At 48.5% G+C, this 15,439-nt stretch overlaps 1 protein-coding gene across 1 annotated transcript in view; it reads right to left on the reverse strand.

Annotated features, from left to right (window-relative positions):
* FRAS1 (Fraser extracellular matrix complex subunit 1) overlaps window positions 1–15,439 on the reverse strand; it is a 523,356-nt gene that overhangs the window by 61,873 nt on the left and 446,044 nt on the right. Inside the window, 5 exon segments of the mRNA XM_060247149.1 lie at window positions 8,294–8,407; window positions 10,544–10,771; window positions 12,744–12,884; window positions 12,998–13,122; window positions 15,080–15,259. Coding sequence (XP_060103132.1) covers window positions 8,294–8,407; window positions 10,544–10,771; window positions 12,744–12,884; window positions 12,998–13,122; window positions 15,080–15,259 — 788 coding nt within the window.

Below are 15,439 nucleotides of genomic sequence, written 5' to 3' on the forward strand. Positions count from 1 at the left end.
AGAAGCAGGTTATCCCACTGGACTTCATTTGCAATCTGTGTGTCTCTGAAAGATTTAAGAAGCCTATCTCCGAGGACTACACTTCCCAGCATGCTCAAGCAGGAAAACTGGTGAAGGAAGAGCTTTGGACAAAGGGGAGGGGAGACTTGGAACGCTAGAAGAGTTTAAAAATCAGGGCTCAGTTGTTTCATTCATTCATCAGGCAGATGAACTGATTAAAATTCATGATATAGGAAAGCGGTGCCACTGGTTAACCAGGAAGATAACTTTTATAAAATCATTGTTTTTAATCTAAGCACTTACAAAAACTGCAGCAAGGGGGTGCCATCTTAGAATGGGCATTCTTCCCTCAAAAATAGGGTTGCCAGCCTCCAGGTGCGGAATGGAGATTTCCCGAGTTACAACTGATCCCCAACTACATAGATCACTTCTTAGTTTATTTATTTATATAAAGCACTTATTCCCCTTCTCCGAGAGAAAATGGCTGCTTTGGAAGGTGGACTGCATGGCATTATATACCCTACTGAAGTTCTTCCTCTTCCTAAGCCCTAACCACAAATCTCCACGTATTTCTAAGCGCAGAGGCATCGTAAGTGCTAATGTGGTGCCTGTTAAAAAAATGTGAGCCTCATTTTTTCTGAAGATAACAAATTCCGCTTCCCCTCCCCCAGAAAATTATGGTTATGCATTTGTATGTATCTATATAATGTGCAAATGTATTCAGACTTTATCAGTTACATTAACTTACTTATGCTCCATTTGTACTAGGAAATTAGCCAATCAATTGAGGCGCATGTAATTAATTGACTCAGAGTTCTTTAATTGGATATTGCCTAAAGGGAACAAATCAGGTTTGAGGACTAATTCCACCTAGTGTGTCTTTGTTGTATGAAATAAGAAATTGGCTCCTCTCCCCCTTTGGTTTGTATGCATGTTAGTGTTGCCAACACTGGATTGGGAAAATCCTGGAGATTTGGGGGGTGGGGTTGAGATGGGGGAGGAGAGACCACAGCAGGGTATAATGTCATACAGCCCACCCCTCCAAAACCACCATCTCCTCCTGGTGAACTGATCTCTGTCATGCGGAGAAGAAAAAGAAGAATTGCAGATTTATATCCCGCCCTTTCTCTGAAATGAGTCTCTCTCAGAGCTGCTTACAATCTCCCATATCTTCTCCTCCCATAACAGACGCCCTGTGAGGTGGATGGGGCTGGAGAGGGCTCTCACAGCAGCTGCCCTTTCAAGGACAACTCCTACGAGAGCTATGGCTAATGCAAGGCCATTCCAGCAGGTGCAAGTGGAGGAGTGGGGAATCAAACCCGGTTCTCCCAGATAAGAGTCCGCACACTTAACCACTACACCAAACTGGCTCTCAGTTTTAAAACTGATTGATTTTGCACTTGACCAATTGAGTAGTGGCTCCAAAAAGAGATCAGTTTTAATTCTGGGAGATCTCCAGATCCCATCTGTAGGTTAATACAACAACAGGAACAAATGCGACGTGGAAGCCAAAGATACTCAAAAAGAACACCGTGCATTATTTTAGCAGTATAAATAAATAATTGCTCAGCACCGATTCCATGTTTGGTCTCACTTATGTATAGGATAAACGCTGTGCTCAGTACCAATAGCTGGTTAGTTTGCAAAGAGGCATATGAATAAGCAGCACCGATATCAAAGCGGCACAGTCTCTAATCACGACACTGAAGTCCTTGTAATGAAGAGTCTTTGAGGCGATTGCAGATATTTCATTTCAACTGAAGTTAAAGGAGGCTAGACGACATGCAGTGCTGTGGCAACCAATGTTCCTTTTAAGCTGCAGAGTCTTGTGAGCAAAAATTCTATTTTGTGAGCTACTGGCATTAAAGTTGTGAGCTGCTGCATAAATTAGTGTGCTCTGGGGTCATCCTTCCTGAGCTAAGACAAAAATGTGTGAGCTGGAGGCTAAAAATCTGTGAGCTAGATCACGCTAACTCAGCTTAGAGGGAACCCTGGTGACAACTGACAAATAGACAAAGGTGACCAGATGAAGATGCAGTTTTGAAACATGCAATCGGAATACCTAGGGTTCTTTTCTTTTTGTGTATCATTCCCATCTGTAGGTTGGCAAACCCAAAATGTGTGTGTGCAATCTGAATAAAAGCCACATGCCTGCTAATGCCAACTCAAATCAAAACTCTCAAAACAGGGCATAGCTGAGGAGGTGGGGGGAGGGAGAGAAGAACCTTCATGGTCTGAAAGGGAAGGCTATCAGGGCTATTTTTAAAGCAGGACCTCCTTTGCATATTAGGCCACACCCTCCTGATGTAGCCAATCCTCCAAGAGCTTACAGGAGGCTCTGCAAGGAGAGCTGTGTAAGCTTTTGGAGGATTGGCTACATCAGAAGTGTGTGGCCTAATATACAAAAGAGTTCCTGCTACAAAAAAAAAAAAAAGCCCTGAAGGCTATACTGGTCACTCTGCAGGATTCCAGTGCTGAACCCTAGCAGAAAAACTGCCTATTGATTTAAGACATACATTTTAAGAACAAAAAAGTAGCTGGGGAGGGGGGGAAACCTCAAGCTTTACTGTTCTGGAAACAGGGCCAAAGCCACCCCCACCTTCTTCAAATCCCCAGCCAGGTTCTCTCCCCCTCTTTTTTTACTGGTCATGTTACAATCACAGGAGGTTAACCTTCTGACCCAAGAGAATAGCGTGTACAGTTGGATGATAGGTTCCAAAGTTCTGGTGCCTGAGATTAATTAAAAGTGGGCCGAAAGTCAAGACAAAAGCATGAAGTGGGATCACATCGGTGCACAAAGGTGTAAATGCAATGAGGCTGATACTTGGAGGCTGATACCCCCCCTCTTCAGTCTTAGTGGGGCTTTGCTTCAAACCTGCTAACGTAGCACCGTGGGAAAATGGTAGCTAGTAGACCTAATTCAGCAGCACACCGCAAGTTCCTTTTGCCTATGCCAGTTTTTGAACCCATTACATGTAGGGTTGCTAGGTAACCCCTGGCAATCAGCACAGGGTGACTTACCAGCAATGGGGGGAGAGGCCTAGGTTGTGCGGCAATGCAGCGACATCACTTCCGGCATGCTCCGGAAGTGACATCACTGCATTGCCAGCTGGGAAAAAGTCTATGGGAGGAGCCATTTTTACCAGCCACATTACGCCTTCCTCCGCTGCTAGTAAGTCCCTCGCTGGCCAGCTGATCAGCAGCAGGGGTTGAGGCCTGGGGCTTAACTATTCACATGAAGTCACCTTCTACTGCAGGGGTGGACAACAGTAGCTCTCCAGATGTTTTTTGCCTACAACTCCCATCAGCCCCAGCCATTGGCCATGCTGGCTGGGGCTGATGGGAGTTGTAGGCAAAAAAACATCTGGAGAGCTACCCTTGGCCACCCCTGTTCTACTGAATCAGACCCCCCCCCCCCAGTCCATCAAAGTCAGTATTGTCTACTCAAACCAGCAGCAGTTGTCCAGGGTCTCAGGTGGAGGTCTTTCACGCCACCTAATGCCTAGTCCTTTTAACTAGAGATGTCGGGAACTGAACCTGCAATCTTCTGCATGCCAAGCAGATGCTCTACCACTGAGCCAGAGCCCTTCTCCATTAGTCCCCAGGGTCTCAGGCTGAGGACTTTCCCATCGCCTACTGCCTGGTCCTTTTAACTGGAGTCACCAGGGATTGAACCTGAGACCTTCTGCATGCCAAGCAGATGCTCTACCACTGAGCCAGAGCCCTCCTCCATTAGTCTCCAGGGTCTCAGGCTGAGGTCTTTCCCATCACCTACTGCCTGGTCCTTTTAACTGGAGTCGCCAGGGATTGAACCTGAGACCTGCATGCCAAGCAGATGCTCTACCACTGAGCCACAGCCCTTCTCCATTAGTCTCCAGGGTCTCAGGCTGAGGTCTTTCCCATCACCTACTGCCTGGTCCTTTTAACTAGAGAAGTCGGGGATTGAACCTGCGACCTTCCGCATGCCGAGCAGAGGCTCTACCACTGAACCATGGCCCCTCCCCTATCCTGACCCCAGTCCAGAGTGGTCCCTTATGGGAGAAAGCAGATGCAGGGTTCTGTGCAAACATCCTTGAGGCTATCCGTTGTCCATCAGCTATTTCCTGCTACTGGGAGACAGCCACTTAACACGGAAAAGGAGCATCGCCGCTGCCATCAGCGGCAGAACACCTTTCCCTGCAAGACGCCTCCGGGTGAACAATCTGTCTCGAATCCCACAGGTTTTTAATTGCCGATGGAGGGATTACTTGATTAATCGCCGCAATTAATCAACGGGCGCTTCTCATTCCGGGAATGCGAATGCCAATAGCGGCGGAGTAAGACATCAGGTTGTGCTTGTCTACGGAGCGCCCAGGTGGAGTGCGGGGTGGGGAGTTGTGCAAATAGCAGCTTCAAGATGGATGGCTTGGTTTAGCCGCAGCTGCTGAGGCAACACGCAGCCCTGCCCTGCTCCATTCATCATTCTGGCTGGCTGGGAAAGGGGGGGGGGGAGTCCCAATGACAAGAACTCGCCTTCTGTGTAAAGGATTCTTACTTTAGCCTGGACTTTTCCTTGCCAATACCCCGAGGTGAGATTTATACATTTCACGCCTTGGAGAATCAGGCTGACAGGCCACAGTTCTAAAGAAAGTCCTGCATACTTATGTTTCAGAGTGACTGGAAGTGTAAGTACAGATGCTGCAGGAACAGGAGGGAGTAGCTTCTTCTTTGGTGGAGTGGTTAAGTGTGCGGACTCTTTTCTGGGAGCACCTGGTTTGATTCCCCACTCTTCCACTTGCACCTGCTGGAATGGCCTTGGGTTAGCCAGAGCTCTGGCAGCGTTTGTCCTTGGAAGGCCAGCTGAGTCCTCTCAGCCCCACCCACCTCACAGAGTGTCTGTTGTGGGGGAGGAAGGCAAAGGAGACTGTGAGCCGCTCTGAGACTCTGAGATTCGGAGTGGAGGGTGGGATATAAATCCAATATCTTCTTCTTCTTTGGTCCTCTGATACAGGCCTCATTTTGGGCAGGAGCTCACCAGAACGGTAGCTCGGAAACTCTAGATTTTATTGTGCTCTTTCTTTCTTACCCTCCCCCCCACAAAAAAATTGCTTCTTCTGGGCTCCATTGTTTAAACCCCCTGTGAGAATTTTGCTGAACTCTAAGATTTGACAAAGTTTTTAATACTCCCCCCCCCACAAAAAGGGAAAACAACAAAAATATATCAAGCAGACAGATGGAAATCTTCATCATGCCACTGTGGCCACATAGGTAGGAGAAAGTAATTTTAAAAGTACAATGGGATAAAGTGTTTATTATGACCATTATAATTCAAGAAGAATAAGAAGATATTGGATTTATATCCTGCCCTCCACTCTGAAGAGTTTCAGAGTGGCTCACAATCTCCTTTCCCTTCCTCCCCCACAACAGACACCCTGTGAGGTGGGTGGAGCTGAAGAGAGCTCTCACAGCAGCTGCCCTTTCAAGGACAACCTCTGCCAGAGCTATGGCTGACCCAAGGCCATCCCAGCAGGTGCAAGTGGAGGAGTGGGGAATCAAACCTGGTTCTCCCAGATAAAAGTCCGCTCACTTAACCACTGCACCAAACTGGCACTTCCAGAAGCATTTTAAGGGAGATGCTGATATAATTTAGTGCACCTTCCCGTGATGTTAAGGGTATGTGGCATATGCAAATGAGTTGTATTAATGAGCTCCGGCACCTCTTTTTCTATGAAATGACCCCTGCTCTGATTATTTCTTCGAGGAGTAGCTCTGCTGATTTCAATCCCAGATGGCACATCCAGGGTTTGAAACAAAGAGGATCGGTTCTGCATCCCTGATCCCTCAAGTTCAAAACATCAGCTCTGTTTCAATAAGCACAGAAGTCCACCCTTCCAAATTTTGTGAGGAAGAGCTCACAGACAGTTCTCCACACCCAGATCCCCATACAAGAGGAAGCTCTCCATTCTTTCCTTTAGCTGCATCTTCTGCCTAAAAACGAAGCGTTTGGCTGCACATCAAAGATCCTTGTGCACCTATAGTTTCACTTTCCTGGAGCACCCCCTTTTAATTATTGTTCCCTGAATGTTGGACAACTGGGAACCCCACGTAAGCTGTTCTAAGAGCAAGATATAAACGTTTTCTGTCCGTCTCCATCAAAACCACTTGCTAACATTATGTTCTGTTCTCCCAGATGCCCGTCAAACCTCAGCAAGGACAATAGAGAGAACTCAAAACGGGACTGCACAAATGAAGAGGTGGAGGCTAAGCAAAGAGCAGCAGGCTGGATTCTCAAGGGCTACAATGACCAGGGACGAGAAGCAAGTTTAACTCTAATTCCAATGATACCCGCAAGAACACCCTTCGTCTTTCCTCTATACACACAAGTGGCTGTTATTCATCCCTGCAGGCACCTTCTCAAAAGCCCCTTTGACAAAGCTGCGGGGGGGGGGGGGGAGCGGCAGAGAGAGGCAAATTTGGTGATGACGTCAGTAGCAGCCTGGGGAAATGATGCAAAGCAGGCAAAAACTCCCCCAGCATCCTGAGCATTTAGAGGCTCAGCTGTTGCCCTATGGGAGACTCAGGAAGAGAAGGAGACATTCTGCGGGAAGGAGCAGAAATCGTAGTCTCTTGAACTCTCTTGCCTCTCAGACTCGATGGGCAATTCGTTTGCTACAGAGGACCAAGCTAGATAGCAGAGCCGGATTAATAATTAGGCCAAGTAGGCACTGGCCTATGGACCCCCAAACGTTCAGGAGCCCCAGGCTGGCTTTTCCCCCAGTTTCCCTGTTTGTAGCCCTCCCAGCCTGCATGCACAGCCAGCATCTGAGCCACTCTTTGCCCAACTTGCCTGGTGCGGATGCTACTGGCATCATCAAATTTGCCTCTCTCTGCCGCTCCCCCGCAGCTTTGTCAAAGGGGCTTTTGAGAAGGGGCCTGCAGGCTGCAGTACTGTGGTCTGAACTCTCTGCTCACGACCTGAGTTTGATTCCGGCGGAAGCTGGATTCAGGTAGCTGGCCCAAGGTTGACTCAGCCTTCCATCCTTCCTTGGTCGGTAAAATGAGGACCCAGCTTGCTGGGGGGAAAGCGTAGATGACTGGGGAAGGCAATGGCAAACCACCCCGTAAAAAGTCTGCTGTGAAAACGTGAAAGCAACGTCACCCCAGAGTCGTAAACGACTGGTGCTTGCGCAGGGGACCTTTCCTTTCCTTTTCCTTTTCCTGCAGGCTGCAGTGGGGCCCACGGGTTGTGGGGCGGGTGCTCTGACTCTGAGGTAATTTGCAAGTGGGCCCCGAGATTTTGACTGCCTAGGGGCCTCCACAGAGTTTAAACCAGCACGGCTAGATGGGACAGAATCCACAGATCTGAAGGTTGTCATTTTAAAGGGATTTTAAATGCTGGGAAGACCCGATTCAGGTCCTGCAGCGCAACAGACTGGGGTGCCCTTGTCCCCCGCTCCTTTCCAAGTGCCGAAATGGCTGCCCATTCAGCACTTGAAAAGGCATGGGGTGGAAGGAGAACAGGAGCATTTCAGCCCACCACACTGTAGGCATTAGCAGGATCCAGCCCCTGAAGCATTTTTTTTCAATGGTAGCAGTGTTCATGGGTCAGATCCATGGATGATGTTATATCTAGGTAAGCTCTGAATAGCAACCAGCCACATTGAGCAATCATGCGGTCATTCTGGCATGTGCTGTGCCCTAAGATAGACAAATGCATTGCAACCCTCCGCTTCGTAAATCAATCTCTATTGTGGTTCTCTGAACTTGAACAAGTTTGCCTACTGTCCTGCATCTTCTGATCTCTTTTTATGCATTCAACCATCCATCACCTATCTTCCTGTCTATATAAAGGATTCATTGGATCTGTTCTGCCAACACTGGCACACAGAGTCTTCCCCTACTGTAAGAGACTGAATCATAAAGAACCATCCCTCTTAATGGAACACATCTGCAGGATCTAACCCAGGAAGAAGAAGAAGAAATTGGATTTATACCCCGCCCTCTACTCTGGATCTCAGAGTCTCAGAGCAGCTTACAATCTCTTTTACCTTCCTCCCCCACAACAGACACTCTGTGAGGTAGGTGGGTCTGAGAGAGCTCTCCCAGAAGCTGCCCTTTCAAGGATAGCTCTGCAAGAGCAATGGCTGACTCAAGGCCATTCCAGCAGCTGCAAGTGGAGGAGTGAGGAATCAAACCCAGTTCTCCCGGACAGGAGTCTGCACACTTAACCATACCAAACTGGTCGTCGCTACGCCAAACTGGCTCCAACTTTAAAATGGTCCAGCTATAAAACAAATGCAGTGTAGAATGCTACCTTGCCATCTATGTATTCCAGCCACTGGAGGCCCAAGTTAGTGACAATTCTTGGGGTTCCATCATCCACAGGAAGGATTTCCACACTGAACCACTGGGGCACGGCAGTCACAATCTGAGAAGATAACATTCAAAAGAAAGGTATGGGTGTCTATGCTTTGCAATCCACGTCTTATCTTCACCATTGATGCTGGATCAGCTTTAGCATGCAGGAATCCACCCCACTGATTCCAGCTCCAGAAAACCCTTTGAGGGAGAGGTGGTTCTTAACCCTACAGGTAGAGCAGTAAGGTCAAAGGATACCCCAAGTCACTGCAGAACAGGAGTTTGCACTCAGGTGTGTTAAGTGGACACCCTTCTCTCTATTACTGTTTTCTTGTCACGCTGCATTCTTTAGTTTGCAAAGCGCTTCCCAATCTGCATGTTATTTCGATGTGCAAGAACTCAGCTTTACTCCTATTTCTACAGATGGAAGAACTCAAGAGCTGAGGTATATTTGCCTAGTGCTCTACAAAAGCTAATCCCGCACTCACCCTGCTTCGGGGCAGGCTTCTGTTTCTGTGCGGAGCAAGCTGGCGATTTCGCACCGGTTGTTCCACGCTACCATTTTGCGCGGGGCAACCCTGCGATTTGCCGCACCGCAGTGTAAACCTGAAAAAACAGGTTTACACTGTGGCTCGGCAAATCGCGGGTTTGCCCCGCGCAAAATGGTGGCACGGAGCAACTGGTGCGAAATCGCCAGCTTGCTCCGCACAGAAACAGAAGCCAGCCCCGGAGCAAGGGGAGTGCAGAATCAGCCTCAGTTTCCATGGAAAAGCTTCAAGTGGGTAGCTGTGTGGGTCTGCAGGAGAACAGCAAGATTCGAGTCCCAGTAGCACCTTAAAGACTGCTAGGGCTTTTTTTGTAGCAGGAACTCCTTTGTATATCAGGCCACACCCCCTTGATGTAGCCCATCCTCCAAGAGCTTATGGGGCTCTTAATACAGGGCCTGTTGTAAACTCCAGGAGGATTGGCTACATTGGGGTATATGTGCGTGTGTGTGTGTGAGAGAGACCTAATATGCAAAGGAATTCCTGATACAAAAATAGCCCTGGTTGCCGCCATTGCACTTTCCCTGCCAGAGTGGTTTTTATCATGCATATTTAAAACTGTTAGCCACCTCGATGGCCTTTGCCAGGACAGAAAGGCAGGGTACAGATTTTGCAATTACCGTATTTTTCGGTCCATAAGGCGCTCCGGACCATAGGACGCACCTTCCTCCTGGGGGGCGATCCGCTGCCTCCGCCTCCGATCCCGGCGCTTCCCCCGTGCCTGCCTGCCTGGCTCCAGCTTCTTCCAGCAAGCGCTGGGATCGCTCCACGCTGCCCCCACCGCAAACCCAGCGCTTCGTGAGTGCCGGCTGCAGAGGGGGCAGCGTGCTTCCTCCGTGCCTGCCTGGCTCCAGCTCTGACGCTTACAGCGCCAGGATCGCTCCCTCCGCCCTCCGATCCTGGCGCTTGCTTTAAGCATCAGAGCTGGAGCCAGGCAGACAGGCATGGAGAAAGCACGCCGCCCCCTCCACAGCCGGCGCTCGCGAAGCACTGGGTTTGCGGTGGGGGCAGCGTGGAGTGATCCCAGAGCTTGCTGGAAGAAGCTGGAGCCAGGCAGGCAGGCGTGGGGAAAGCGCCAGGATCAGAGGTGGAGGCAGTGGATCGCCCCCCCCGGAGGAAGGTACCTTCGCTCCATAAGACGCACACACCTTTCCCCCCACTTTTTTTTGGGGGGGGGAGTGCGTCTTATGGTCCGAAAAATACGGTAATTCATTCATTAAACCAGCATTTGTTGAGGCAAACCGGGATTTGAGTGACTGTCTGTGAACCAGCTCCTGGTTTTACAAGTGAATCACAGGACTTGTCTTCTTCAAGTTGGCTGATGGGGCAGAGGGGGCTTCAAGAGCCACACAATCTGTGTGAAAGAGCCACATGTGGCTCCCAAGTCACAGTTTGGCCACCCCTGGCTTAGCGTATTGCTTGTTCATGATTTTTCCCTTATGTTATGAATGTTATGAATGAGATATTCTAGTGTACAAGAGTTGTGTTATTTCACTAATTCATAATATAAAAATACGCATACATTTTTCATGAAATAGTTGTATCTTTATTAAGGCTTCTGAAAGATGTCTGCAATTAGATATTGGATGTCTTTTACTCACAAGTGTATTTTTCTAATTGGAGCGTTAAACCATCATTTAAAAAAAAAAATCACTACCAACCTCTTTCCCATCCTCCTCCACAACAAAAAAAGGGCTGGCACCATCTGATGCAGTGAAGGTGAAGCGATCGTTCAGTGAGTTACTGCCGTCGTGACTGTAACTGATCCGGTTCTGGTAGACGTCCTCCATCGTGAAAGCATGGGTTGGACGATAATGGTGCCCATCACTGGTGCGCTCAATCAGGCCGTGGCGTGGGGGTTGTACGATGGTGAATGTGATTGACTTGGCCTGTCACCCCAAAAAGGAACTTGTGAAAACGCTACAGTCGGATGGAAAAAGAGCTGCACTCAAACATTCTTGGAAATCCTTCCAAAGAAAGCGTGAGTTGATCCCCTAGACGGCAACTTTCAGCGGACCCGATTCTCACATTACTTTCTTCTGCAAGCAAGTAACTGACCCTAAGCATCAGTCTTTTTGTGATCTCTGGTATTCCCTTCACATAACATATAACCGACTTGGTGAAAAGGGGGAAGATGATGGTGATGGAGCAGACGTGCTCTAACTCTGCAAATTTATTTTATGTTATCTACTCTGCTGAGCTTAATAGTTTATTAACTTCCCAGCTTTCCTGCTATTTATCTCTGTCCTTCTGCTATATAACCAAGTTCAACAACTCCAAAAGTGGTAATGGCCATGCTAACTTAGATGGTTTTCGAACTGGCAGGGCTTTTTTTGTAGCAGGGACTTCTTTGCATATTAGGCCACACACCCCCGATGTAGCCAATCCTCCAAGAGCTTACAGGGCTCTTCTTACAGGGCCTACTGTAAGCTCCGGGAGGACTGGCTACATCGAAGTGTGTGTGGCCTAATCTGCAAAGGAGTTCCTGCTACAAAAAAAGCCCTGTGAACAGGTCTGATAAATCCATGGAGGCTAGGACTGATTCCCCACTAGCCTTATTCCTGTCTCGTTGCTCCTTTTCCCGCAGCGCTTCTGCTGGGTTTTGTACAAGCTGCCCTGGGGCGGTGAGTTTCCTTGCCTCTTTTCAAGTTCCCTCCGTGGCAGGCAGGATCCTCTGAAAACCGGTTTCTGCTGCCACGGAGGGAACTTGAAAAGAGGCGGGGCAACTCGACGCCCCGGGGCAGCTTGTGTGAAATCCAGCTGAAGTGTCAGTGGGAAAAGGAGCAACGAGACCAGAACAAGGCTAGTGCGGAATTGGTCTAGGTCTCTTAATCGCTATCTGCTCTAATAGCAGCAGGAAAAGAGTAAGTCCCAGCATGAGATGGATGGACTCTATAAAACAGGGGTGGCCAACGGTAGCTCTCCAGATGTGTTTTTTGCCTACAACTCCCATCAGCCCCAGCCATTGGCCATGCTGGCTGGGGCTGATGGGAGTTGTAGGCGGAGCTGTTAGTGATGTTAGGCTGTTAGTGAGGGGATGTTTTGGAGGTCATTAATTAATAGAGTTGCCACACGTTGGAAGCAACCTTGCAATGCATGACACACAAACATATAATAGCTAAATTTTGCTGTAAGCCATCCTGAGCCTGCTTGTGGGAAAGGGCAGGATATAAAGGTTATTACCTTTAAAGCCCTATATGGCCGAGGACCTGCCTACCTAAGGGACCGCCTCTCCCCATATGTTCCCCAGAGAGCACTGAGATCTAGCTCTCAAAACCTTTTAACAATCCCTGGGCCAAGAGAGGCTAGATTGAAGGCTACTAGGGAGCAAGCCTTCTCAGTAATGGCCCCTCGATGGTGGAACCACCTTCCAGAGATGGTACGAACCCTGCGAGACCTGAACCAATTCCGCAGGGCTTGCAAAACATTTCTTTTCCAGCTTGCTTTTGAGACAGAACCTGATTAATTTGACGTGTGGCCACCTAGCCATCTTGTGGATATTATGACTTACAGTATTTTAGCACCTATTTTATATATTTTAAATAATTGATTATGTAATTGATTATATTTAAAACTGTTTACATTGTTTTACTTGAATCATGGAATTCCATGTCTGTGAGCCACCCTGAGCCCGCCTTTGGCGGGGGAGGGCGGGATATAAAAATAAATTTATTATTATTATTATTATAAATCTAAAAATTAAATTAAATTAAATTAAATGGAACCCCAATGTAAACAGCTAGTAAATCTCTGAATACTAGATTTTAGGGATACGCAGCAAGAGAAAGCTGTGATCTTTATTACAATGCTCTTTTGTAGGTCTGAACGCTGGAGCGCTACGAAGGAGAGCTACCTCCTTACCTCCGTGTCAGCATCTGTGGCCGTAAGCTCAAACTCTGTGATGGTTTTCCTGACTCCTTCCTGGACCCTCATTCCGGGGCTCTGCACTACAGGTAAAGAGTCATCTACAGGATTAATGTGGATGTCAAACGTCTGGCTCACCTATCAGGGGAAAGAAAGGAAAGGGGAAACAAGACAACATGTCCCTTCTGATGCAGCTTTTCTATGTGGTGGTGGGGGGGGGAAGCTTTGCCTGAGAAAGAAAACCTGCTCACCTCGTGTGTGCCATCAGAAACTGAGAAAGCAAAGGAGTCCAAATGTTTCTCCGCCTCGCTGGTATGGATGTACTGGACGCTGTGGGAAATGAGGTCTGCCTGCCTGAAGGTGCTAATCTTTCTGCCTAGAGTAGAGTGGGGAAACAAACAAAAAGCAGCATTCACACTCATGTGGACTAGAAGAACAAGAAGAAGATATTGGATACATATCCCACCACTCCACTCTGAAGAGTCTCAGAGCGGCTCACAATCTCCCCCTGTGAGGTGGGTGGGGCTGAGAGGGCTCTCACAGCAGCTGCCTTTTCAAGGACAACCTCTGAGAGAACTATGGCTGACCCAAGGCCATTCCAGCAGGTGCAAGTGGAGGAGTGGGGAATCAAACCTGGTTCTCCCAGATAAGAGTCGGCACACTTAACCACTATACCAAACTGGGTCTAGAAGTCCTCTTTCTAAAAAGAAAGTTGAATCTTTCCAGAGGGCACGAGCTACACAAAAGCAGGCCTCGGATTCAGCAGGAGCTCACAGGAGCACAGCTCCTGAACCTTTCGGAGGGTTCCCACTCTTCCTCCTCACCTACCATTCCACTGAATAGTAGGTGCAGCTGCATAACAATCCCTGGATTAGGAGAGCAGGCAGCCAACCAGCCACCAGGAGCTTTGCCATGCCCCCACAGCCCTCATTAACCCTAGGAGAAGCTCGTACCACCCTTTCTCCACTTCGTATGTGATTCTGGGTTGTGGATGGCTTGCTGGCCTTTTGACTGGGGGGTGGCCCAGGTGGGCCCCAAGCGAGCAAGGCCTGCTTGGGCTGGATGGATCTCTAGCTGGCCCAAGCAGGCCTTGCTCACCTGGGGCTCTCCTTTCTTGCTTTTGGCTGGTGGAGTGGCGGTGGCATATGCTAATGAGTTATGCTAATGAGCTGCACCGCCTATTTTTCTACAAAATGACCCCTGCACAAAAGCATCGTCGGAAAGTCCCTGTTGTGGGCTAATCGTCTGGTGGCAGTTTAAGAGTGAAGACTGAATCACATTTGTACAACCTGAGTGCAAGTTTTGGTACTTGAGTCAGAAAACTCAAAACAGTCTCGCCCTCACCTGGACAACCCAGGCAAGCCCAATCTCGTCAGATCTTGGCAGCTAAGCAGGGTCGACTCTGGTGAGTACCTGGGATGGGAGACCTCCTTGGAATATCAGAGTCCGGAGGCTGGGGCAGGCTTTATTCAGCTATTATTTATTCCCTGAATATCTTCCAGGCCCCCAGAAGGGGTCAGTCACCAAAGGTCATCATGACTTCCACACACATGCAAATACGCAGGGCTTTTTTTTTTTTTTTTAGAAAAAAGCTTATTTGCATGTTAGGCCACACCCCCTGATGTCAAGCCAGCCAGAACTGCGTTCCTGTGCATTCCTGCTAAAAAAAACCAACCCTGCACATATGAATACCAACCCCCCCACCCTCTCATCCAAGTACCAACCCTGCTTAGCTTCCGCAATCTGATAAACTCAGGTTATACCGCGCCCTTTTCCTCCCTATCCACTAGTGAAAGTGACTTTCAAGGCCTTCACCCCCCTATCGCAATGATCCTGGGGATTGCCAGCGTCCCCATCCTTCCATCGTTTTTCTTCACAACAACGCCGCAACACGTCATGCCTATTTTACAGATATGCCCATTGTACAGGGATGGAGCTGAAGATCAGAGACAGGGGCGGATATCCAACCATCTGTGGATTTTGCAGAGATGAACCTTCCCCCTTCTGCTGCCACCCTGAAATTGTGTTTGGTGGAGGGGGAGACAGCAGATCCTCAGGAACAGCACAGAGAGCAAATTTCAGGCCTTGAAGTGGAAGTAGGATATTAGGGGGGAATCACTGCACCCTCTCTCACAAAGGAATGGCATGGCTGGATGCATGCAAGCTCAATATTACATCCAACAGATCACACCATTTATTCCCAGGAAGAGCAATAAGGTTTTTACAGCATGCAGTTAAAACGGTTTGGTTCCTTGAACTTCAATGAGCTGGAAGCCTCGACTTCATTTTTCACTTTGGCAAAAAAAAAAACCCAACCCTGAACGGGAGCAAACCTGGCGACGCAGAATGTTCCAGGTGTCCCAGTTGGGGCTGTTTGATGATCCTGTACAGGAGATCCGTTGGCTCGCTGTCCTGATCTGTGGCAGACAACTCGAGGGTGGTGATCTTCTTTACCGAATTTTCATCCAGGGAGAGTCCAGTATTGACAGTGATCAATGGGGGCAGCTGGTCCTCTGAGAATTATGGAGATGGGGGGAAAAAAAGAATTTGCAGGAAGACGGCTTGCTTTGCTCTCTTTCTCTCTCTTGCTCCCATCACCAGGTTTTTTCTCTGTCTTCTGTACGTACACGAATATTCTAAATATTCTAAATTCAAATTCATATATTCTAAATTCGTGTATGCAGGGGTGGAAT

The sequence above is a fragment of the Heteronotia binoei genome, chromosome 9 (assembly GCF_032191835.1).
Source record: "Heteronotia binoei isolate CCM8104 ecotype False Entrance Well chromosome 9, APGP_CSIRO_Hbin_v1, whole genome shotgun sequence".
Taxonomy (NCBI): Eukaryota; Metazoa; Chordata; class Lepidosauria; order Squamata; family Gekkonidae; genus Heteronotia; species Heteronotia binoei.